The following is a 27,713-nucleotide window of genomic DNA, read 5'->3' as shown; positions in this document are numbered from 1 at the left end:
ATTCATCGAAAGTGAATTATTGAACATACGAAATGTAATTAACCGTAACTGTGAACTATGTGTGTGCATATGCCCTAAGAATAATGAACATCTTCTGAGATAGATACCGTAGATAATGTAGAATATGGATCATANAAAAATTCATATATGCTCAGACTTTGCAATGATTTTTGCATAAATTAATATTTCTGTCAGTTAAATTTTCATTTCTTGAAATAACATGGAAATGTTCTGAAAGAAAAAGCGTTTTAATGGTCATTTGTTATTAAATGATAAATAATATTTTTCCTTAGGAGGAGGTGGAAACGGACAACCACCAAAAGGAGGTAACTATATTCTGCAACGTTAGCCACGTGACTCCCAAAGTAATTTAATTTTGCTAAAGGTAATTCAAACACGTAGATTTAAACGTAGATCAAAACCAGATACGAAGATCAGAAACCAGATTTAATATTCCCCACAAAAATTGAATTGCAAATATGTTACTTTACTTTTGATTTGTCATATGTGTTTTAACTTTAAACTTCTGTATATGCAAATGAAAAGACTTGGTTCAGAATGCAATAAATGCAAACACGAGTTGTTGAACTCACCAAAAAGCATCCAATAAAATCATTGTAATAGTGAGTAATAGTTCACTATAGCCATGTATACATCTAATCTCCATGATGCCGCCAAACCCAGATGTGTCAATCATGGCTCCACATTTAGTCCCAAAACTCGCCTGTAATGATTATGTGCCACCCTTCATGGGTAAATATTAGACATTGATCCCTACACTGAAGGTGCCTCTGTTTTTATGTGATACAATGTCAAGAGTAACTGAAGCTTTATTTGCTAATTGGTAGCTCATATTGTTTCAGACATTGTCCAACAGTTTGAACAAGCTTACTGTCTAGTAAACTTCCCCTTCTCACAATTTGCATTATTTGGTTCTGCGACTCCTTTTAGCTTCTTGGCTGTAAGTAGAGGAAGTCACTAAAATATAGCATGACATTCCGATTTACCGTTCTGTACCCACATCGATTCCATACTGTATGCACAGTTAAGGGATCTCGGCCAACGCCAATAGCAATTAATTAGGGCGATAAACCGTAACCCTATTGGGAAACATTTTTTCTTTATTAAAAATTAAAAATAGCATATGTCCTTGAAGACAATTCTTCTTACGCATGGTATTACACAAAATTCTTAAACGTAAAATAAAGTTCAAATGTAAATTGAGAATTCAAAACAATGCTGTCATCTGTTGGTGATACCATTAGCACCTGCTTCCTATAAATGTTCTAAAAATTTCATATCTTACATACATATGTTTTAGCTGTCTTGAAAATTTCACAATGTGGTGGAGCAGTTTCATTGGCCAGTATCAATTTGCGGAAAAAAGTATGGATGTTAGCTGCAAAGTTTTTTCAATTATAATAAATTAATTTAGCATTTGCATAAAAAATTCAGTAAAATTGTAATGATCAAAAATTTTAAAGAGAAGTTTAAATGGTTTTTGCATTGGTTAGTAACTAAGTTACTTTTTCCTTGTACTTTAAATTTTGAGTTCTTATTTCTGGAAAAAAATGAGTTACAGCTAATTAATTTAACAAACTTTTTCTTAACTTTTTCCATAGGTGGAGGAAAAGGAGGCAAAGCCGGAAAATGTCAAAGTAAGTTTAAACTAGTTACTAAATACTCATTTTATAAAAATTTGAAATGAAATTATATTTATTTAAATATTATGTTTTTAAATCTGTGTTTAATTTACTTAGGAAAATACAATTCATAAATATATTAGCAACGATAAGTTTATGGATAAAAATCTAAAGGAACTATTTTTTACAGTGTTTGCGTAAAAGCCCATTTAATATATAAAAATTTTAGCACAAATTATATTTATTATTTTTTTTTAAATATGAAAAAGCTCTAGGCACCAACACCCATGATTGACTTCCGTTCTCCTTTATTTTCCTAATTTTTTTTTTTCTGGAGAGAAAAGTATTTTTGTCTATAAAGCAGATTGTTATTATAATTTGTGTTATAACACTTTGCTAACACTTTAGTCCGAAAAAAATAAAAATAAAATAATTGGATTCAAAAAATAATAAACTAAACTTAAAATTTCTAAATTTAGGAACACAAAAAAACTTAGGTATCACTATAAGAAATATTAAATGAGGGGAAATTTTTAATGTTAACAATAGCGATAATTTTTTATCGCATAAGTGTAATCTGGCACCATCTAATCTTTTTCAATTTTGTATTAATAATTATTTTGTGAAATTGTTATCATCACGTCAAGAACGAAATTATAAAATAAAGATTTTGAGAGATACAATTATATTTTTTAATTTAACTTTAAAGAAAACTAAAGACTTTAAGAAATGTTCTTAAGAAAATCATTTAAAAGTGCAACAACAATAAAAAGAATCCTGATTGAAAATGGCTGGTTTAATACATTAAATTTCAACTTTGTTGATGCATTTCAATGGATATAAAATTAAGAGGTATTTTTTGCAACAAGTTTAGCAAAAATCGAAAGTATCGAAAAGGAATCGAAGCTTCTATTTTTTTAATTCAGCTGTATTCATTTAACGTTTTTCTACACTCATTCATAATTATACTTATACAAACGTGATAACAAACCTTCGTAATCCTATAATTCGATATCAATCTATTCTGTACGAAAGGAAACAAAATGTTACGCTAAGCTGAACATTAAACTCGCGTTGTTGGTGCTTACAACTCTTTTATGCAGGGAACATTAGATTTCTTTAAACGTCATTTTTTCTGTTTTAATATTATATCTGAGAAAGTAACTTTGATTTTTTTTCATATATTATGAATAATTTTTGGCTTCTTACACTTTTTAAATATGTTTGAAAAATTTAATTTTTATGGAAAAAACATCAAAATTTGTATCTTCAAACTTATTTGATTAAAAAAATTAATATCAGTGTACTATTATGAAAACAAATCAGATTAAACACTATTAATTGTCTGTTGTAGTGAGTTGCATTTATTTTTTATTACCCTTTTTATTTTTTTAATTTTGAAATTTTTCTTAATTATCTAGAGGGAGGTGTTACAGGTAAGTTGATATTTTCATTTTAAATATTGTATATATTAAACAGTAGAAGTTTAAACTGTTTTCACTATTATTAAAAAAGAAAAAATAATTACTAAAAATCAATTTTTGAATAGAATTGTCTTTGGATAAACGAATGACAGACTTGCGAGCAAAAATTTTTCAATTTAATTAAAAAGTTCTCGAATCATGGTGAAATACTCAAAAAGTAAAATTTTCATAACGGGCACAAAATTTTAGAACGCTCTCCTGACGATGCTATAGAGACTATACTCCCAAATTACAGCGTGTTGAGAATCAGGAATGAAAATCCCTCGAAAAATGAACAATAATCGATAAGAGAAATCACAATAATAATGTAAATATTAATAATAACAATAATGGAATCTATACTAATGTTAGAAATAATTATAAATACAAAAAATAATATTTTCATTTTAGAATTTTTTTTATCCACCTCCCATAGAAAAATTACATTTAGAAATTTTTACCGTTTTATGAAAAAAATTGTGCCTATACACGATATTAAAGATGTTTGCTATGTGATAATATTATTGTTGACTTCAAAATTACAAATTAGTTATCCCAGAGTTATTCCATACTAGTTGTTGTGACGTAGAATTTTGCTCCTGACTTCTTAGAATGAGTTGCTTATCACATTGTAAAAAAAATTTGTACAGGTATATATATAATGCAAAATAATCATAGCTCTGAAGTACAATTTAAATTAGAAATTCAAATAAAAAGAATACAAACGTTCATGTAGTCTCAAAGTTATCCCTTATTACGGTATATGATAACTATTGAATTTCATAAATTGATGACATAAGTTGCAAAAATTGAATATACCTCTATGTATTCAAGTCGAATATTTATTTTCAGATGCATGTTAATTGAAATATACAATTGTAAAACAATTAAATTTATCTCGATAATACATAAATTTATATATTTATAAATACATGATTCGAAACCTTAAAGAAACACTTAGTTGTTTTGCACATGTCTCATTTCTTAAACACATCAATAATAAAATGATGATTTATGAATTCACTATTAAATCTTGTTTCTTTTTTAGGACTTGCCAACAGCTGTAAGTTTATGTTATAACAAATTCGAAACACACGGCATTTATTGAGAATCTATAATGTATAATCCAGTTTGTTCAGATTATACAAGAATTTAACCCATTTAAGATTCATTCTAAAATACGAAATTTGATTTAATGCGGTTGCGCTGATTTAATGCTGTTGATATTTACGCGAAAAAACATATAATTTTGATTTTAATGAAAACGATTGTAAACATAACATTCCAACAGAAACTTGCATAAAAGATGTAATATAATTAATTAAAAAGCAAAATCTTCTGACTATTATCTTTAAACAACTTTATCATATGATCCTTTTCAAAGTTAGTATCAAGTGAAATTCGTTAATTACAAATTATTCAAACTTAGCTAAGATTTTACAAAACGTTAAAAATACAAAGATGTTTTATAATGATAGAATCACTGTTTAGTGTAAGTTAAAAATGAAAGTAAAAAGTGATTGAGAAATACATTTAGAATTAAAAAAACATCGATTATGATATTTTTATAATTGTATACTATTAAATATCTTCAGCAATTTCCTACATATTTATATTTTCAATATGATTCAATAGTTTATGTGTTTCAAATTATCAAAACAGCTTGATTGCTAAATAATAAATATTAAAATATTGAATTATTTAATTTCTTTATAATCTGTATGCATTCACTATTTATGTTGTCATATATGATGCTAAATTTCTAAAATTATTTACAGTGAACAAGGCAGGACAGAGTAAGATTTTCATTGAAAACTTTTTCTGATTATTTGAAACTAAACTTTTATAACTTTCCCTATACAATGTTAGAAATTTCTCGGAAAAAAAATTGTTAAAAAACAATTTATTCGATTGTTATTTTAAAAGATTCAAACAGAACAGTCAATTTACCTTAAATAAAATGGTATTCAGTCTATAAATTGCGAGAAAAACTGTTTAATAACTGCTTTCCCCTAATATGGTTAAACATAATTTTATCAAACCAACCAAGCTGACCTAATGTCGACCCTCAGTTCCTTTCAGCTGGGTGCATGTTATAGCCAAAAGGCCTAATCTATCAACCTCATGTCAAGCAGAATGGTTGACACTATAATATTTCCTCCATTCCCTTCAACACATGAAGAGTTTTTAGTGTCCTGCACTCTCCAATTTGTGACCCTGTGCTATTAGAGTACTATAGTCTAACTCAAGCATAGATGATAGCACCATAAAGCTGATCAACTTAAGAAATTCTAGCATTTTCCATCTCTCACAATCATCATTCTCACTATGTGAATTAACCAGCTACAATAATCAAATACCATTACTCAGTTGACTTGAGGAAACGCATCTCAACAACAATCTAACTTTATTGTCCATTATCTAACGAAAAGTCTAGCTCCAATATCCAGTTAAATTTCTTTTTTACGATGTTGAAACCATGCTAGTTGATAATGATTTAAAAAAAAATATATAGTTATAGATTCGTGGTTTTTTTTAACCATACTAATTTTAAACGGATTCAAAACTGTAAAAGTTACAAGCGTTATTTTCCGTGAACTTCACTATTAATTATAAGAGCAGAATGCCGGTTATTTTATTATAGTTTTAGAATGAAAATTCGAACAGTGCTCTGCTATTTTAGCGTATATAAAAATTCTTATCTTAGCATTTAAACTAATATGTAATAGAAATGTTAGGCATTAGTTTTTTTTTTCTTTTAATATTCACAAGTAAAGCTGTTTTTTTTCTTCCATGGCCCACAACAAATACTTTAAAACTTTTGTAATTGAAACCATATCTTACCAATTATGTAAAACAAAAATATTTTATCTAGTTTTAAGAAAGATTTTTGTGTTTTTCAGTAATTATTTTCAAGAAAATTTTCTAAAATTTTCTAAGCAGAAGCACATTTTTTTTTTAAGATTACTTTTATTTTAATATTTAATTTAGTGATTTAAGTAACAGAAAGCGACAGAGAAATTTATGCTTAAACCACAAAAAGAAACTAAATAATGTGGCGTCCTAAACTAAGTCTGCTGAACAGATTAGAAAAGGAAGAAAAAGCAAACAAACTGAAAGTGAAATTGGTGACATGAATGCCCAGAGTTTTTGGATTTCATGGAATTCACTGATTCACAGACATAACTAATGATGCAAAAGAGGGTAGATGATTGCTGACGCAAGCAAGGAAGAGCGAAAAATAGAATACTGCGTATCTAAGAATGTCTGATTAACTGGTATAAATTAAAAAAAAAAGATAAAATAACAACCAAAATATGTTGCTGCTTTCATACATTCATAAGACAAAGAAGACCGCTCTAAAATTTTTATTACTGCTTATCACTACACTATTAATAATAGAAATGTAAATGAACGATGATAATATAGTTTATATTTGAATAAAATAAAAACATCTAACATTTTTTAAAAATTCCGATGAGTCAAACAGTCCTTGTTATAATGCTTGAATATGTTATGAATTAAAGTTATAAACTAGGAAAACATTTAATTGATTTAAATAATTTGTAAATAATTTACGACAATAAAACAGGGCATAAAATCATTTTTATTGTAATTTTAAAGAATGAAAGAGTATTCAAAATCATTTAATTACAATTATAATTGTGGTTTTTATAGATATTTTGGGAGGAGGTAAGTAAAACTAGTCTTTTTCAATATATCGTTTAAGGAAAAGATTTACAAATGATCTTCTTAATCTCACATTTATTTCATATATGTAGTCACAAATTTCAGTTTCAAATACATTCTTGTTTTTTACTTGTAAAACTTTTATTATTTTAGCTGCTAATGCACTTGGAGGTGTGTATATGATAAATTTTATTTTTTTATTAGTTTGAAATTTTTAGTAATAAGCTTTATAAATTTCAGAAGTCTCTTTTCTCAGCAAAAAGGCAAAATTTAATACTACATTAATCAGCATTTTTATCGATTGCTCCAAAATAAATAATTAAAAAAGCTATTTTTTATGTATGGAATAATTGAGTAATTTTGACAAAATTGGACCGAAATTTTTCAGAGTGAAAAAGTGATAAGCATAGGTTTATCACTTTGTAAACTTAGTTATAATTTCACTTTGTATATAACAGAATATTTATAATTTTTTTATGTTTCTTTAACTTAAATTTACTAATTGCATGCTTTGAAAAAACTTTGTAATTTAAAATGAATTCAACTAAATTTCAAAGACTATTTAATGATTGTTTTTTTAACTTTCTTTTAGCTAATAAGAAAAAACGTAAGTATTTATTCCAAAACAATTTTAGGTATTCAGATCAATTTAAAAAATAAATATTTGTTTAAATGAGCAATAATGATCTCTATATTTCCATCAAAATTAAATTTATGCTTAAAAACGGTAAGGTTATGCTGCTGGAAACAGTCTTTTTTTTCTCTCAAATTTATCCAAACATAGAGCAGTTGATTAGCTTTTGTTTTACTTTAATCGTAGTCCTAACTTTGTTATTGGCGTGTTTATATATGCTTAAATCGGTAGTAATTTTAGAACACCTCGTATGCAATTAAATTTCCCAAATTAAGTTTCGATGTAGAATAATTTTCAACTTTTACATGATGATATAATTCAATAAGATATGGAGAAAAATGGTATGCAGTTAGAAAAAAGCATTAAAATACCTTAACTATCATATAATCGGTGAATTATAGATAGTTAAAAAATGTTATGAAAAAATCTAATGGAAAAGGGACGTTTCATTGCTTATACAAACATTTCGAATAAGGCAACCACTTTAATCTTAAGCAAGCATTAATCTAACCATTTAATTATAAAAATAAATCAGAGAAATTAACTTAGTAAACCTTATTTTTTCGAAATTCATTATTTAATTTCAATGCAAGTATAACATCACATAGATGATTGATATAAAGTTTTTTTTTATAGCTGGACTCCTTGGTAAGTGCAAAAAAATCATCAAAAAGCATAATTATTATGCATATTTAATGAAATATAATTTTCCAAACATGTTAAAAAATTTCTTAAAAAATTGCATATTATACTGGAAGATTTAAATAAAATCATGCACCTTTTCGTTAATGAAGAAACGTTTATATACCATATTCTGAAGAATAATAGAAAGTCTTTTAATGTAGTTACTTAATTTTTTTAAGCATATATGAATAAAAGAGTTTCCTTATCACCTTTGATGATATCGATACTTCACATATTTCATAGTTGTAATGAATACAAAAATATAGAATACGCATCAGTAATAATTTGTATATTTTTAAAAATATTTCCACAATTTACGAGAAAGTATAGCGTTTTGAGAGTTTTTGAAATATTGACAATTGTAAAAATGGCACCTTAGGTAAAAAATAAGGTTCTAAATCATACCAAAAATATTCTCTACAATAAACATCAACTTCTACCTCATTTACACCACTTTAAATAAATTCATATTGCACAGCTCGTATTGCACAGCTCATATTGCACAGGTGAAACTATTCACACTTCAAACATATATATTTTTCGAAGTGTAGAAAGATAACCAGTTCACCGCAAGAACAATCTTTCTAAGCTAATTGCTTTAAGGTGGATTTCTAACATCCTCAAGTGGGAATAAAACATCTTCCATACATCTTGACATGCATCTTCAATCATATGAACTTTGGGAGGTTGATTTTTCTTAACTCAACTTCAAATGAATCCTAGCAACAGCCTCATATAAACCTCAAAAACACCTTAAAATTTTGCAAGAATATATTTAACAAATATTATTAATTTTTAGAATATAATATTTTAAAAGAAGTGTAGAAATTTTTTAACTTACATTTTTTTCTAAGAAATGATTTTAAAAGTGTGTAAGTGGGTATGCACTTTTTTAAACTGGCATAATATATGGTTCATAAACAATTTTTGTTGCTTCACAGGCGGTAAGTACAAAACATAACATTTATTACATTTCAACCCAAATTTATTTTCATCCTAAATTTTGAAATTAGGGTACAAATAAAAGTTGGTAATGTTGAAAACTATTATCTTAGTGCCTAATTTTTTCTTAAATTCAAATAATTTGAAATGAAAAACCTACGTCTTTTTTGTACCTCATTTCTTTATAAGTAAAGGAACGGACAAAATTATTTTTAGTTTAATAAATTTATAATACAATTTCAATTAATATATAATGCATTGTAGCAATATATTTGAATCAGATAAAATCATTAAATTCAGATCTTTAGGCTAAATATTTGCTTATTTCGAAATTTCAGATTTTTAGTGTAAAACAATTTTTACAATTTTGTACCATCGTAGAAAAAAAAATTCGGGAAGAAGCTTACACTAATTAAAAATTATTGTTACGTGCTACTTTTTATTTTGTTTGTTAAACATTTCAGTAAACAATAATTTATGTTGCTATGTGTTAATCCATGAAATATAAGTACCATCTATCATCTTTTCCAATTTTTAAATAGTAGTATGTGCATCCATCGGTGATGACTTGGAAGCATCATTAAAGAAGAATCTCTAGCAGTAATCAATAAACCATTAGAATAACTCGAGTGAGACGTAAACTATAAGACCAAACTATTTATAGTATACGATTCGCTTTCTCTAGGGTATTTTAAAAAATATTAGAAGTATTTGTTTATAACTTAACAAAAAGCTCTTTTAAGGACATTTTAAAAAATTAACTTCATAAATTCATAAAAGTACGGAACAAATCTTTAAAATTCAAATAATGAAATGAAATGTAACATGCTTTTTCCTTTAGAAAATTAATTTCCAAAAAAAAAATCATAATTAAAGAATAGTTTAGTAAGTAACATGACTGAAATAAGCAGGAATTATGTGCAATATGTTTAACCAAACAAATAAATAAAATTTATATATAATTGGAAAATTTTTATCAGGTATTGCTGGAGGACGTAAGTTTTGTTTCTTCTTTTGAAAAATTATACAAAGTTTTACATTCTTGCATTATCAATTTTGTAATTTCTATTTAGAAAATTATTAGAATAGCAGTTTTTTTAATAAATATTAAGAAATAATTAGAAGAAAATTAAAATTTGATTTAGTTTTTATTATATTTTATAAATTTTATTTATGGTCTAGATTTTATAAGAATAAACTAAACATATTTTTATTTGTCTTATTTTAGTTGAGACATTTGGCAACAGTAAGTATTTATATTTCTTTATAATATATGAGTATTTTTAGAACATTTATAAAACTATACGCATAACAAAATAACAAACTATGTAAAAATAGAGATATTAGTAATACGTTGCTTCCTATTGAGATTTCAAACTAATAAAAGAAAGAGATAAATATTCATTTTCTACTTTTACTTCATTTCTGTGCTATACTGCAAATTTATGAGTAACTATTATACTAATTTTTGCAATTATTCTTGATTTCATTTTCCTATTACTCAATAACAAGTTAGAAAGTGAGTTTAAATTTTAAATTAGTTTTATAGGGAATTTCTATAACTGATACAATAAATGAAAATTTATTTCTTTATTATTATCAAAAAATTTTTGTTATAGGAAAGGAAAAAAAAACATTTAATTACAACAGCATATTTGTAGCTATGAAATTAAATTTTGTTAAAGTAAAATATAATTTTTTTTGTCTATATAGATGTTCTTGGAGGACGTAAGAATTTCTTTTAATCCGATCTGATATATTTTTACATTTATATTATATAAATTTAAATGTAAACCATGGCTAACTTAAATCATAAAAAACAAATTTAAAAAAATCAAGACAAGGAGAGAATCCTGAATTATTACTAATAAATTTTTTTTAATTTGGTAGTAGATTAAGAATTTACAGCAGAGCAACACCTATATAAGGAATCTTATATAGGTGTATACTAATATACTAATTTATATAACTTATATACTAATTTTCAAACACCTATATAAGCAAGTCATTGGCGAAACAAATCACGAATGGCTTTAAGCCTTAAGAATTTTATCGAATTTGATTCAAAACGGGCATCAATTATTAAAAGAAAATTAATAGCTCTGAGCGGAAAAATCAATTGTGGTAAAATTACCGGACTGTATAACAGTATAATGACAATATTTCTGGTAAAAATTATCACATAAAACAGTTGCATAACATTGTTTCTATTACCACATGATTTCAAATGAAAGTTACTACTATTACTAAAGTTACTAAGTAATTTCTAAAAACTTACTATACTGCCGTAACGGAAAAATTTCAAAAGCTCGGATTGTTAATGCGAAAAAATAAGTAAAAAAAGTTAGCATTAAGGTGAAAAATGTAAGAATTAATTATTTTGTTGCACCTCTTATAGGACTTTCACAAAATTTGAGACAAAAATTTTAACTGTAAATTTGTTTTTATCATTGGCTTTCCTATTAATACGCTTTCTAGACTTAAAATGCATTTGTGAATGAAGCAAATAGGGAAGAGGAATAATAAAAAAAAATAGCTGTTTTACTGCTTCTAAAAACACGGGTACGTGATATAATTGCTTTTATTCTTTAAATTTAAAGTGCGTATCAACGTGGTACATAATTTTATTTGTTTCATAATTTAATTTGCATATTTGTGTATTTTGTAAAAAAAAGTATATAAAAACACTACAAATCGTAATTTTAAAAAATTTCAATCATTGTATTTTGCAATTTGTAAGTCCAGTATTGTAAGTATTTCATAATAAAGTCCATTTCTGAATAAAAAATTACTTTTTGTAGTAAATCAAGCTGCCAGTGGTAAGTTTTGCAAAATATTTTTACAGAAATATTTGTCACGATAAAGAGAAATATGAAATTGCTATTGAATTTTTTTCATTTTTTTGAAATAATTAAAGAACAACTTTGCTCAACATTACTATATTTTTAGTTCCCAGTTTGAAAAGAACTTCATTTTTTTTCATTGAAGTATTTAGGACAATAAACAGGAAGATTAGTCATTTACGTTTTAAGAACAATAAGCAATGGTTTCATTTCAATAATACCCATAAAGAATTCATTCGAAGTAATTTCTTCGTAGAAATATTTCAAGTTTCATACGATAACACATCTAACTCAGCATTCTTTTTTTTTTTACAAAAAAAGGCAAAAATATCTCTGAAATATGGCATAGTTTTTTTCAGACAAAATAGTTACGATGGTTGAAATTATACGAATAGAAAAACAAAAAATGACTATTAAAAATATTTCTCCGAATATTTGAGATACGGAGATAAAAAAAACTATTGTCTATTGTCTAATTTGCCTATTATCATTATTATTTGATTCCACTTGTAGCCAGTATTTTCCCGTAATCGGTCTAAATGCTTCTCATGACCTATTTTGGTATTGATGTCACTCACACAGATCCCTATTTGTGTTTTGTTTTTAATTAAAAAACTGTGAATTCAACTAATTTAAAGTTACGTTGATTTTTTTAAGAAGTTTTTCACATCATAAAACTTATTCCATACATTTTTCTTCTTTGACAGATTTCTTCTGTGGCTGTAAGTATATATCACATAAAACTAAAATTAGGTATATTCATTTATAAATTTTGTCCGATTTAACATGCAATTTAGAATAACACAAAACCTTTCAAAGCGACAGATTAATCTGATTTGCAACAGTTTATGTGAAAAATATCTCGAAATGGTTTGTATTAGAAAAAAGCTTTTAAAACTAATCTGATATAATTTAATCACTTAAAAATATACAGATTAAGGTGTAAAATTTCTATAGCTAAATTACAATATATATTTAATGCTTATACATAAACTATTACTATACATAGTTATACTATTTAATTCTTATACATAAACTATAAGCATTAAATAGTATAACTAATAATTAGTTAATGCAGAGTGACATGCGCTTAGTGAAAATTTTAATCTGTATAAATAATTATGAAAATATTTGAGAGCTTCTTTTCTGGTTACGCAATAGTTACGTTCTAGATTTGACAAGCTTTTGCTCGATTATGTAATTAAGTGATATTTTCCGTCAATTTAATGAGGCAAATCAGCATTCAATTCGTTTTAACTTGCATCAGCGAAGAGATTAGGTCTATTCTTCAAATCTAGCTAAAATCAAATCAGGCTAAGACGGATGCTGATTTTATAGCTTTTTTCAAGGATTTAAATACATCCTCACATTCCGTAGTCTATTAAAACTACCAATTTTTTTGTTACTATATGATACAAATGTTTCTCTATTTTAGAAAAAAATCTTCACTATTCCGCCGTAATAAGTACATAAACAAAGAAAGCTTCGTAACTCAAAAATGTTCCATAATTTTCAATTTGTTCATAAATCTTCCATTAAAGCTTAATTTTTTTTTCTCTAAATACATAAATTAATTCTAGATCGAGTGAGATCTTTTTCCTCACAATGCAATTTTCATCTGTTTTTTTTTTCAGAAATAGCACAAAATGTGCCTGAATTGCTACTGCTCTTTCCCTGCGTTTCGTTAAATGCTTTCGAACATTACTTAGTACGCGTATTTCACCAGTGGAAAAAGTTTCTGCTCATGAAACATTGAGAACTTTCTTCGTTTGTGAAATTTCTTCACCCCACTGCAAGGTCATCATCCATTCCATATTTCGTGCATTTGCACGATATATGGAATCGTGCAAATACACGATTCCATATATCGTGATTTTTTGTAATACATGGTATTACAAAAAATAATATTTTGATAATACATGGCTGTCTAAGAAATTTTACTTCCAGTTACAAAAATGTTAAGTTCTATTTTAATGATGGGTTCGTTAAATGAACAAGACAGATACATCATAATATGCATTGATTGAAGCATATGTATACTTAACATTAACAAATTATCTTACAAATCCAAAATTCCATCTGATATGTTCTCCTTCTCAATTAACATCTCAGTCTAACAATTGCCGCTTCAACCAGTTTCTATAGAAACAGTCCATTTGGTGCATAATTTCCATACTCCGTAGGATAATGTCAAACTTATTAGGTACATTTCATGTAATTACTTAAACAAGTACTCGCAAAAGCATGAAAACAATTGTAAAATATTTTATTAAGATGTCCCATTTCATGTAAGACTGAGATAAATATTTTTATGTTTTGTACTATTAACTAATTTAAATCATCATAAAATAAATAAAAATAAAAATATTTATTATATTTTATCCCAATTATATTTTTACCATTTAATCCAGAATAATTATTGTAAACTGTAAGTAATCTAATGAAGTAATTTTACTTATTTTTATTTTAGTCAATAGGGTGTTTAACAGTAAGTTTATTTCTTGTGCATTCTCATGTAAGCTATGCATACCGTTTATTAAACTTAATAAATTAACAATGCTAATGCTACTCAAAAAACGGAAATATGCATTTTTATAAATATCGAAAATTGACAAATACTTTGATTAATATCAAAAAGTTACTAACTCTTTCCATTCTTTCAAAATCATCAGAGTAACTTATATTTACTGAAAATATCTCAGTAATTATTGCAATTCTTATATACTATTGCAAATGCATCTATTAAGGCAAATGTATCTGAAAATAAGTGATTGACACTAATAAATGCATGAAAACTGAAAATAAATCAGGTATTATCATAAATTTTCAGCTTCGATATTTGAAATAGAGTATTTTCGATTGCTTACTATAATTATCCGTAATTGTTAGCTTTTTAGAGAGTAACGTTTCGATTATCTGAGCAACATAAAATTAAGCATAATACAAAATCGCAAAATATTTCATTCAATCAGACATTTTCGTTATATAGATAAAAAGAAATCCGATAAATCTCAAATGATCCAGCTTCTTTTATAACTTTAACAAATTATTTTCAGCATATTTTTGATTTTAGAGGCATGTTTGAGGTTTGAACTAAAAATATCTAGGATGAGCCAAACTGCCCTCTTCGATTTTCTTGACAGTTTTCAATTTTTCTAGTGTTATGCAATGAGGATTAATAGTTTGGAAGTTAAACTTACAACACAGAGAATTATTTCCTACCGTTAGTCAGAAGTTAACAATATGTGAATGTAAACAATAAATATGATAATATGATGTAATAAACATGATGTGAATAAGAAATATGATAAAAATTATGTAATAATTACCATCGAAATTAGGAAATATTACTTATACTTCTATAACGGGATACATCTTTAGAAAGGCAATAGCACTCAAAAAGTATTCTGTCTCAACGCATTCAAATTGTGTTTCCCTTTATACATTTATTCTAATATATTTTATAATTTTAAATATGCTATATTTTAATAATTTTGATTGAAAATAATTAAAATTAGTTAAAATCATTTTTTAATAATAAGATTTGCAATTACAGAAATCGGAAGCAAAGGTAAGTAATAATTCAACTCTAAAGAACCTTCAAACTCTAATTTTTTATTATAATGCCTGTCAATTTTTTTAATATTTTAAAAAAAAATTCAACTTTTTAAAATGAAAGTTATCAGCAATTTTATTTTAACTTTTTAAACAAGATATTGCTACAGCTGAGCATATTTCTAAAACTTTTTATGTGGTTATTTGCGTAAACTTGCATTTTCATGATGCTGATCTACACGGAGTTTATGTATTAATTCTTTTCTTAGCTGGAAAGGGTAAGACATTTTTCGTTTAATTACTATTCGAAAAACATGAAAATAAACTAAATTTTAATATAATTTATATTCACTTACATTTTGTTTTTTGATTAGGTGGTAAGTAATTGATTCCTTTACTAGAGAACTACTTATATGTCAAAATAATTTTTGTTAAGCATTTTAAAATGCTTCAAAAGGAAATGCTTATTCTTTGTAATTTGCGAATAATTTATATAATTTATTCTAACTTTATGTAATAATTTAGATAATTTCTTGTTATTTTACATAATTAATTTTTTAATATCATCGTGAAATAAAATTGTGCTTGATAAAATGCAGTTCAAGAGAAATTACATGCCGATAAAATAGTAATTTTTCAAAATTCATGATAATGAACGCATTCCTCAATTTGTTTGTATGTTTGAGAGATTAAGAAAATAATAATACAAAATATGACACTCTAGTATTTTTGCTTTTATTTAAAGTCTAGGGATTGTTTTGATAAAATCTATACTATGGTTTCTAGCATTTGCAATGAATTGACATAAATTAACGAAACGTATACCCCAGATTTTAGATAATAGCACAAGTAAACTATCAAATTTATAAAACAAAATAAAAAGAGGAATTTTTAAAATTACGTGATTACTAAATTTTATTTGATCCCTACGATGAGGAACGAGAACACATTGGCTACGATTTAAATGTTTACGGCAGACAGAAGAAAACAAATAGATTTCAACACATCTTTAGTATGCTTTAAATACACTGGTGTTCAAAATACTTAATTTGCGTACTTTGTCAAATTTTATAAAAACAACCAAACGTATTTTAAAACTACTGCAGTAAAACAAAGATGTAAATCATGCGTGTCATGGACGTAAGCACTGTTAGTGCGTGGAGGTAGGTTTAGTAGAGGAATAGACTCTCTAAGCACGCATGGCAAAATCTGCTTTTCGTTCTCTCGCAAATCTTGCTGAATTTCTCAGTGTTTTTTGCATCAAACTTAATCAATTTTATTAATTTTACTTCAACAAAAATTAATAGCTACAAATGTTTACATTTTAGAATGAGCATAGTAGGGAGATTTGAAACAAGTCAGTCTGAAATCCAATTTCAGGATTCCGGATCTGTCATAAGAAAGCTTATCTAGCGAAAATCGGTATTTTTTGATTAAAGGCATACTAAAGATTTTCAACTCTCTCGTGAAGTCTAAGCGGCATGCCGAATTTCTAGGGTTATTTTTTCCAGAAGGATTTCATGAGCAACGGCTATTTGCAAGAAGTCTCGCTGTTTGCGTCCTGCTGACTTCTGACAACGGGATAGTCCATGTCGGATCATAGAGAATGAGCATGGATCAATGGTTTTTTCGCAGATGAGTCCTACTTTAATCTGACCAATGACTCTTGACATATCTTCATCGGGATGGAACCAGAACCAGCCTGCTTTTGAATGTTCGAGAAATTCAGTATTAGGGTGATAAAGGTTTACTGATCTGGGAAGGCATAACGCTGGATTCCCGCTCACCTCCCCATATCCTTAAAAGAGATACTGTGTCTGGTGTGTCTGGTATAGGGAAGAGGTTTAAGAGTCATATGCAATCAATCAAATTTATAAAACAAAATAAAAAGAGGAATTTTTAAAATTACGTGAATACTAAATTTTATGTGATCCCTACGATGAGAGATGAGAACACATTGACCACGATTTAAATTTTTACGGCAGACAGAAGAAAACAAATAGATTTCAACACATCTTTAGTATGCTTTAAATACACTGGTGTTTAAAATACTTAATTTGCATACTTTGTCAAATTTTATAAAAACAACCAAACGTATTTTAAAACTACTGCTGCAAAACAAAGATGTAAATCATGCGTGTCATGGACGTAAGCACTGTTAGTGCGTGGAGGTAGGTTTAGTAGAGGAATAGACTCTCTAAGCACGCATGGCAAAATCTGTTTTTCGTTCTCTCGCAAATCTTGCTGAATTTCTTAGTGTTTTTTGCAGTAAGCTTAACCAATTTTATTAATTTTACTTCAACAAAAATTAATAGCTACAAATGTTTACATTTTAGAATGAGGAGGAACATAGAAGGGAGATTTGAAACAAGTCAGTCTGAAATCCAATTTCAGGATTCTGGATCTGTCATAAGAAAACTTATCTAGCGAAAATCGGTATTTTTTGATTAAAGGCATACTAAAGATTTTCAACTCTCTGGTGAAGTCTAAGCGGCATGCCGAATTTCTAGGGTTATTTTTTCCAGAAGGATTTCATGAGCAACGGCTATTTGCAAGAAGTCTCGCTGTTTGCGTCCTGCTGACTTCTGACAACGGAATAGTTTATGTCGGATTTCGCCTAGATCATAGACAAGGAGCATGGATCTATGGTTTTTTCACAGATGAGTCCTACTTTAATCTGGCCAATGACTCTTGACATATCTTTATCGGGATGGAACTAGAACCAGCCTGCTCTTGAATGTTCGAGAAATTCAGTATTAGGGTGCAAAAGTTTACTGATATGGGTAGACATAATGCTGGATACCAGCTCACCTCTCCGTGTCCTTAAAATATATACTGTGTCTGGTATAGGGAAGAGGTTTAAGAGTCATATGTTTGAAGTTTTTCAGAGGTTGCTTAAGGAGCCGTTTCTCGTTCCTTGCATGAATAATTCTTTTGCAATTCTAATCATTTGCATGTCTTACCTTCCTTTATGTTTCACGTAAGTTAGGCCGAGTCACATAATTCTTTTTGGAGATGTAAATTTCTCAAATATGAGTGTAATGTATTAAATGAGTATGTTTAGTAATATTTTTTGTCGCCACCTTTTTATTTGTTATTTTTAAGAAAATTATACCATGAATTTGGAAACATTATTATGATACAAAATTTTCAATGCATTTATTTCGTGTTTTTGTTTTACAGATCTTATCGGCGCAGGTAAGTGCTGTTTTCATTATAATAAAATAATTTAAAATGTTTCTATATCAGACTATTTATTCTAAATGAAAAACATTTTCTTTCATAGTCCTAAGTGGTGCAAACAGTAAGTAAAAATTGGATCAGTTTATACTTTAAGTGGTATGCATGTGCTACGGTGAGACATTTTTCATTTAAATTACTTTGTTTCATTTTCATAAATTCCATTTCAGCATTTATAACTGGCGGTAAGTTTTTTTTCTTATTTTTTTTACATTTTCTAACAATTTCAGTGCAATTTTTTTCTAAGATTAGTGTTGAAATAATTTTTAAGTTGCTATTTTGCTAAAGAAGAGCTAAATAAGTTCATTAATCTTATTACAAAAGTCAAATGTAGTATATTTATTTTTTTAACTTAAATCAAGCAAATTGATTACGTGTTAAAAGTGAAAAAAATACTAATTCACACGATTCAAAATTTGTAACATACAATAAAATACTGATATTTAAGATTTCTAAAAAAAAAATTTGTCATCGCTATTCTCCAAAAAGTAAGGCATTTCCCATGATCTTTAGCATAAATTGCTAAATATTTTTGCACAATCTATGAACTAGTTGGATTAGTTGAAATGGTGTAGTAGAAATATAGCAATTATATAAAATAAAAAATTAGTTGAATGAATTTCGTGAAAAAATTACTACAGGATAAAAAATACTTTAAAAACATTTAGAATTAATTCAGAATTGTTATTCTTATATGTGCTCCCGATTTGTATCAACTGAAAGCTCATACTAGACTCGTAACAAGTTTCGAAAGTTGAAATAGAGAACAGTAAAATTCAATGCTATCATATACTTAAACAGTATGGAAAAAGTATGGACCAAAATGATATTAATTTTTTTTTATTCAACAGCTGGAAGCTTCTTTGGAAGTAAGTAATATTGCAAATATTTTAGTTCTTGACATTTTTAAACTTGTAATCACCTCAAAGGCTCCTCAGCAAAATTATTATCTTTGAATATGAGAATAAATTTATTTTTCTGAATATTATATTTCTAAGGTTAAAAAAATAAACAATATAAAAATGCAACTGTATAAGTAATATAATCAATTTAAATTTGATAGAAACATATTTGTTGTCGTGATGGAGAATCAAATTTCTCAGTTTACTTATATCACTTACTAAAAAGATGAGTTGGATTGCTATGCTGATAAACTATTAGATTTAACAATGCCATTAATAAACCGGACATAAGATATTTTAATAAATACATTTTAGGATATATCTTTGTTTTAGAAATTACTTTAGTTTCGTAATTTTATAAAAATTGTTTCAATTTAAGCCCACTGTTTATACTCGAGTGATGCGATAATTTTATATATACGAGACAAACTAGTTTGTCTGCAAAATCAATTTTATCGGCTCTTATTTATTTTTAATGTATGATTTTATATACTATAATACAACCCAATTTTTTGAAATAAAATATGCAATTATATTCAAGTAGCTATGATAAGTTTTTAAAGTTAAGTTACTAAAAACATAATGTATTTATTTTTAAAAAAAATACATTAGGTTTTTAGTATAGAATAAGGTTTAGATTAAGAATAAACTGAGGTTAAATTAAATTTGATGTATAGAGCACGGTTTTACCAGTGACGTCGTTATTATTAATAAACACTACCATTTTTTACAAATATTTGAAGTGCTTTTTAAGATAATGTAAGTGTATAAAGTGTATTTGAAAATAATGTAAGTGCATTTAAAGATCATGTAATTTAAAAAGTATATTTAAATATCTGTGAAAAATCTACTTAAGGTAACATTTTATAAGAAATGCAAACCATATATATATTTATGTGACTGGGTGACGCAGTTGGTTTGTCGTCGGCCTTCTGAGCCCAAGTCTGCGGGTTCGATCCCCGGCCCAGACACCGGATTTTCGGGATGCAGAAAATCCTCAGCGGCTATGTCGTATGATTATGCGGCATGTAAAAGATCCCTGGAGTGCCTTATTGGCTCTTGGCATTTCCGGCAAAAGTTAAATTCCTAGTGCAATTTAGCATCCTAATAGAGTCTAGCTGCTGCCATCTAGTGTGGCAGAAACTAGACGTCCAAATTAACGTAACCAAATGTATCTCACCCATTGTGGTGGTCATGAAAGAGTGGATACCACCTCTGGAGAACGCACTTGGTCTGCTCATCGGCAAGACCGATTGTGCAGCTCATTGGAAATAAATAAAAAATAAAATAAAATATTTGAATTTATAAAACAAATCCAAGTTTTAAATCAGAACAGAGGGCAAATTCTTGGCCATAAAAGGCAATGAATGCATTTATAAATAAGATTCAGAATAAATACTGCTCAAGTTGATTTAGCGTGCAACACTACACTGGAAAATGAATTGCTATAACTAACACCTTATTTTCCTTGTTTAACAGATGCTGGCACAAATGGTAATTCTTATTACTTGTATTTTTAGTATTTTTAGTTCAGAAGCTGTGAATAAATTATAGCAGCAGGAAAAAAAATATTTGTGTTTTATTTAACATGTTGAGAGGTTTTTGAATATTATTGCTACTAACTAATATGTGTTCTGATATAATAACAATACATTACAGTGGAAATTTGTCTTCTGATGCTTTAGATGTTTGAACAGATCTTTGATATTTCATATTTGTGATTTCTGCAAGTGGTTTCTTTCTGCAGTTTTTATGTAATTTCATAATGTATTTTTAGCCAGAATTCTTTAAAAATTCCTGTATTCGAAAGAATACTAATTGTCCCCAATTCTGGGTAGCATAAGCTGTGCTAGAAAGAAGTATACAATGCATTTCAGTTTATGATATAATACGTTCTGGTCATTTTTCTTGACTTAAGTGTTATTTCTTCAAGGCAGATAAGTGCATATCTAATCAATTAAAAAGAATGTATTATATTGCCTTTGATAAAATGATAGACTTTTTACATACTAGAACTTAATCTTGAGGGTTCAAGAGGGGAAACTCTCATATGCTAATGACGCAATGCTGAAAACATTTTAAAATACAAAATCAGACCAAATGAAGTAGTTTCTCTGAATAAACATACGACGTATAATAGTCAGGGCATACATATATAGTCCTAATAAACAGGGGACCAATTGAAAGTTTGGACTTGATAATATTAAGTTTTCTTGTGCATATTTCACCATATCTCAAGGATTTATTAAGCGAATCAAAAAATTATTACTCCCACTAATCAAATTCATTAAGCCAAAGATTATTCCCCTATAAAGATTAATTTCAAATAATTTTTTATTGTTTTATTTAATGATGAAAAATTTCTTACTTGTAAAGTATTGGCTGACAAATAAAATTTTAAATAGTCAGATATTTAAAATTAAGATAATTAAGTCAGGTGTTTAAAAAAAAGTTATGTTTATTCGGAAAAAGTAAAATATTCTGTCTGATTTCGTATCTTAAAATACCATCTGCGTCAGTTAACGTATTTGTGTTTACCTCTTTGAGCTAACAAGATTGAGTCTTACACTGGTGTACAAAATTAGAAAATTTTTCATATTCAGTATAATTATTTGAAAATAACTGAGTAAAATGTATAACAACTGCTTCAAAATAAGGAAGTAAATCTTGTGTGTTTGGTACGTAAGCGTATAGGGTTGAAGGGTTGAAGAGGTTGTGTAGGGTTGAAGAGGAATGGACATTATAAGCAGGCAAGGCAAAATCTACATTTCTTTCGCTCGTACATTCTGCTAAACTTCTTTTTTTTTGCAGAAAACTTAACTGAGTCTTTTAATTTAATTTCAACACCTAAAATGAGTAGTCATTTATAGTTAAATTGGGAAATGACGTGACGCTTAATAGGGAAATTTGAAACAGGCTATTCTCAAATCTAATGGAATAAAAGAGATGCTGCAAGTTCGCTGATGATATTTACACGGACACTTTTAGTTAAGTTTCATGTGCTACTGATTCCAAAAGGCTTTATGAGAAAAAGGCACTTGCAAGAAAATCTGTTCTTTCTTTACCGCTGACTTCTGCCTGTCCCGTTAAAATAATGCCGAGATCATAGAGATTGGAGCATGCATCAATGGTATAATATTCTCCTCTATGTTCTGAGGAGTCTCCCTTCATCAATGAAGAGAGCATTCAACCACAGATTCTGGACGTGTTTTTTTCATATGGAAAAACTAAGAACTCGCTGCACCTCACAGAACTCTTCTGGTCAACCATTTTCTGGAAAATGAAAATCTTCGCGGATCAGGTTAACCAACAAGATCTCCAGACCTCAATTTAATAAAGCATGCTTGGGGCGCCTTGGAGAGGGCAATTGCAGCACGTTTAATCTCCGAGATCAATTCTGCGTGTGAAACAGAATGATTAATAAACTACCCTATTACCAATATGAAATTAAGTTGTAATCGCTTTAAATTTATACGAGGGGACCATAATCCTTACTAAACAATCTTTTTTAATTCATTTCTTTAAAACTCTTTGATACGATTAAAGTCTGTTTAGTGTTATGCACAATCATATAACTAATTACATAACTATTGAATGGTTATTATTTTTGTTTTATATAATCATATGATGATATCAAAACTTATAAAATATGACTCGTAATTTTGGAGATAATATACTTTTTATAAACTCCATATTTTTATTTTTAAAAAAAGATTTCAATGTCGCACAAAAAGCTTAAACCCTTCTACTAAATATGAGTCTCATTTATTTACAAAGTGTCCTAAGATTTGTTAAACAATTTCTAATATTTTCTCTAATTATTTTAGCTCTCGGTGCAATTACAAGTAAGTAAACCATATATTCATAAAAATACAATAATCCGGAATTAAAGTTTAAAATTTTTATCTTTACGAATTTATTAAATGCCTAATTTAATTGAAGAGTTTCTTTAGCAGTTTAATCCTTCTAACAAGCTAGAAATTATTCGTTTTAGTTGCATTATTGATTTTTTACCTTACTTGAACTTTATATGAAGAAAAATGTTAGTGTTTTTAGTTCTATCAGTCGAAAATTAAAGCTTTTAAAAGCATTACTCTGAAGAGCTGTTATAATTTTTTTTCAACCATGTTCAATCCCCAAATGGGAATGAGTTTTGCAACCTCAAACAAGGTTGTAGAACAAATCCGCATTTTTTAAGGGTTTTCTTAATCCTTTTTTTTAGTGATCTTCGTAATAAACAGCTTATAAACTATTTATTTGATTGAATCTGTTTTGAAAAGTGTGAGTTTGTTTTGAAAAAGGATGCTTTAAAAGTTCAAATTTATTTTTTTCTGCACTTTTCTAATGTATTGTGAGATATTATGCATTATTTTAAAAACATTAGCTTTCACTTTTAAAGAAAAATAATTTCAAGATATTTTCTTGAACTTCTTTTGATTTAGAAACGAAAAACGCTATCATATATCATAGATATTTAATAGAAAGTAAGCGTATTCAAAAATATTTCGCAGTTTTCAAGAATAATCAATATGTACAACTGATATAATGCATATTTAATGAAATAGTTCCTAAAATGCTAAATTTTTGCACATTTTCTCCGTAGTAAAATAACAATCTGATTTATGCATGAATAATTTTAATCTCTAACTTTGATTAAAATAATGAAGTTTATTTTAAATTTTATCTATAATAATAAACTGCGAAATCATTACTTTTCTATTCATAATCAATACAACTTATTTTATAGGTGGAGTCAGTGATGGTAAAATTTTAAAAACTTTGTTTAATTTACATTTTAAAAAAAAATATTTTATTTCATAACTTTATCTAAATAATAGTTATAATATTTCACTTACTGTAACTCACATAATTCCAAAATAATATATGAGTTGCACCTAGAAATTATTATATACATATTTTAAACTTGAATTTTGTTTCTCGCTACATTAGTTGTAACTTTCAAATAAATTAAATAAGCAGATATTTCAAATACCTCTTTTTTATTTAGTACGAAAAAGGTATCTGAAGTTTCGCCTTTTTACATATATTTTTCAGGTCATGAAGGTCAGAAAGCTATCGCATTGGTCTTCTGACATTTTTTTTAAACTAGCTTAATATCCGTTTTTTGTACTGAGTGAAAAAAATAAATGATCTATAAATCTATATTAATCAGCACTCCAAAGTCATGCACGAAACAGAAAGACATCTATCGACCCAGTTAATCAAGCTAAAACAATTCCTCTAAATTTTTTATTATATGTTGTCCTTCCCTGCAGCTTTATGTTATCAGATTAAACAAAACATGTTTTTGTAAGGTAATCTCATCACAATAAATAATTACTATTTGATTCGTGTGATTCGGTATAGAAATACAAGAATATATGAGAATCTAACGGATACACAATAGGGACAAATGAAACATCGAGTTTTATATAACTACTTAAGATTCCTTTTCTTGTTTTGTTTTTAAGAGTGTATAAAGAAACAGTTAACTATTCTTTTAATATTATTTCTTATTTTCTAGGTATTCATGGAAGACGTGGAAAGAAAGGATACGTACATGACCGTAGCAGTGGCAAAAAGAACGGCGGTGGTCTTCTTGGTGGTCTTTTTGGCGGTTAAGAAAATATGACCTAAACTATAGGTGAATAATTTTATCTATTACGATATGTAATAAGAGTAGCCAATTACATTTGTTTTTTTATTTAAAATAATCAGTTCAAATCTTGTAAAGTAAGTTTCCATTTAATTTTTAAAACAAGTAACTGTGTTCAACGTTTTCGTAATAATATTGTGTAAAAACAAAATGAAATTTTCGACAATTAATGATATTTGACATCTTTTCTACTTAGTGATGACTGTTTTTCTCCAAATTTAAATTTATCATCTCTTAAGGAAATAAATTATTACATTTAAATCTATAACGTTATTGTTATATTTAATACATCATTAAATGTATTTAAATAATTTAAAATGCCATATATTTCGAATAATGATGAATTATATTCTGCTTAAATGAATTCTTGATATCAACAGAGAGCATATTGTCTGAAAAATAAGTATGTGCATCACACAAATGATGTATAAGTTCATATTAATCAAGCACACACCTCAATATTTGGCTTTTAGATCTAGACCCGTCCTTTAATACACTGTTAGAAATGTCACGGTAAAAACTGCTAATTAGCAATTCATATCATTGTTATTTTACCACATTCAGCCAAATCAATCAAATAACCGTAAAAAAATATGATATTCAAACAGTTAAGAGAGAGAAAAGCTTCATCGATTATTTTTTTAATATGATTAAACAACCAGAATTATATCCGCATGATATAGGACCACCTTCTATAGCCATTTCGTTCCATGCAGCCTTATGCATACTGTAGCTGAGAGGGCAAACCTATCAATCTCATGAATGACTGAACCGGGGTTTGAATCACAGCATTAATATTACAATATTTTTTTTTTAAATTCTTCGATACATAAAGAGTTTCCAGTATACAGCACTGCACTCTTCAATTGTTGACGCTGGACTATTAGAATATGAAACTATTATTAGAGCATAAATGGAAAAGCACTCTCAGAGCTTCATTATTTCTTGACGTATTAATTTTATGGAACTATGCTAGTTCTAAACGGTTCTTAAACCGTAAAGGTAAAAAAAAAATCCTAAACATAAACTTTATGATTAACTGAATAGACTGCTGCCAGTTATTTTATCGTAATTTTAGAATAAAACTTCTAACAGTGTATGCGCATGACCGCTTGATTGTGTATTAACGTAGAATAAAGTATTCATTATTTAAACACCAAATTTGGATATACATTGCATCTCGTTTTTTAGAAAGTAGGGAGTTTTTTTTAAAATTGCAACATTACACTGGAGAAAAAAAAAGAAGTTTTGGAAAACACTGGAGAAAAAATGAGTTCAGTCAAACTTATAGTAAACCATGAAGGTTCAATTGATGAAAAAATGCTCAATATATCATAATTCAAATAGATTATTGGACGAGTATTGCGCAATTTGTTTTCATTTTGAAATTTTCAAAATTTCTTTTCAGTGTTGGAAACTGCACGGCTTACTCCAGGTTTATCTTAACTCATTTTTTGTAGACTTGTTATTTTGAATTAGGTATGGAGGTGAAAGAAAATGTTAAACTAAATGTATCTTCCACGGTGTGGCATCCTAATAAGTAATTTTTAACTCCTTGTTTATATTTCAAAATATAAATACTTTCGAAATATTGTTTCTTATGTTGGTTCATTACAACTAATCATTTTCCAATTGGGAATAAAAGAATTAAACTAATTACAATGTCTTATTTAAAATAAATAAATAAATTAAATACATTATTAATTTTTAAGTAATTACTTTTTGTTTATGAAATACTAGTTATCTTTAATGTCTGTAACATTGCTTTACTTATTTTTTTCAGAGAGGAAATAATAAAACATGGATCATGAATATGGACTTTGATTAATTCTCACTATGTATGAATACAGCTAATATTTGTTGGGAAAAAAGTTTAACTAAATTTTGTACTTAGCCATACGTAAATATCAATAAATATATATTTTCTGCAAGCATTTATATGAGTATATTTTTATTGACTGATATAAATGAATTCATGTCGTAAAAAATGCATTAGCTATCGAAGTTGACAATACAGAATCTGCGCCTATCCTTAATAATAAAAACAAAGTTTAAAAATGCATATCACAAACGAATTTTATAAGAATTATTATCAAGAATTTCAAAAATATAACTTTTTAAATTTAAAAAAAATCTTTCAAAATGTTTTAATATGATGTACTTTTATGCAATATCGTGCATATTTTAATTTTGGTTTTAATTTGAAGTTTATTAGTAAAATAAAGAAGTGTATAAACATTTTCATAACTCTTTTTATTGCATTTTTCGGAAACACTTTGAATATTCCGATAAAACTAAAGCAATATTTATTTATATTAAATTTCTCAATTTTTGACAATGTTCTACAAATATTCGAATGATAAAATACTTGACTCTTAAAACATTTTTTTATTTATTTATTTTTCTAGATAAGAAAAAAAAACATTAAAACAATTTTTAATGAATCCACACTTGTTTTGAA

At 27.2% G+C, this 27,713-nt stretch overlaps 1 protein-coding gene and 1 long non-coding RNA gene across 2 annotated transcripts; both read left to right on the top strand.

Annotated features, from left to right (window-relative positions):
- Window positions 1–668: 668 nt before the first annotated feature.
- Window positions 669–27,186, top strand: LOC107456747 (uncharacterized). The gene is made up of 26 exons (XM_071183795.1): window positions 669–753; window positions 864–961; window positions 1,623–1,658; window positions 3,065–3,079; window positions 4,155–4,169; window positions 6,785–6,799; window positions 6,889–6,967; window positions 7,389–7,403; window positions 8,067–8,080; window positions 10,036–10,051; window positions 10,285–10,302; window positions 10,770–10,784; window positions 11,858–11,875; window positions 12,607–12,621; window positions 14,370–14,387; window positions 15,456–15,470; window positions 15,724–15,734; window positions 18,637–18,652; window positions 18,741–18,758; window positions 18,865–18,879; window positions 19,546–19,563; window positions 21,076–21,090; window positions 23,424–23,441; window positions 24,344–24,358; window positions 25,121–25,240; window positions 27,036–27,186. The coding sequence occupies exons 1-25, from the start codon at window positions 669–671 to the stop codon at window positions 25,216–25,218; spliced, it is 711 nt and encodes a 236-aa protein (XP_071039896.1). The 3' UTR covers window positions 25,219–25,240; window positions 27,036–27,186.
- Window positions 19,572–20,477, top strand: LOC139426057 (uncharacterized). Its single transcript, XR_011637330.1, has 2 exons — window positions 19,572–20,149; window positions 20,209–20,477. It is a non-coding gene; the product is annotated as an uncharacterized lncRNA (long non-coding RNA).
- Window positions 27,187–27,713: the final 527 nt, after the last annotated feature.

This window comes from Parasteatoda tepidariorum, chromosome 7, assembly GCF_043381705.1.
Source record: "Parasteatoda tepidariorum isolate YZ-2023 chromosome 7, CAS_Ptep_4.0, whole genome shotgun sequence".
Classification (NCBI taxonomy): domain Eukaryota; kingdom Metazoa; phylum Arthropoda; class Arachnida; order Araneae; family Theridiidae; genus Parasteatoda; species Parasteatoda tepidariorum.
This window is presented reverse-complemented; position numbering and strand designations above follow the sequence as displayed.

Excerpts from the sequence above, each read along its gene's own strand:
- LOC107456747 (XM_071183795.1), top strand. The coding sequence starts at position 669 with ATGCCGCCAAACCCAGATGTGTCAATCATGGCTCCACATTTAGTCCCA. Across the intron at positions 754-863 it reads TTATGTGCCACCCTTCATGG|ACATTGTCCAACAGTTTGAA; the intron begins GTAAATATTAGA and ends ATATTGTTTCAG. Across the intron at positions 962-1,622 it reads CTCCTTTTAGCTTCTTGGCT|GTGGAGGAAAAGGAGGCAAA; the intron begins GTAAGTAGAGGA and ends CTTTTTCCATAG.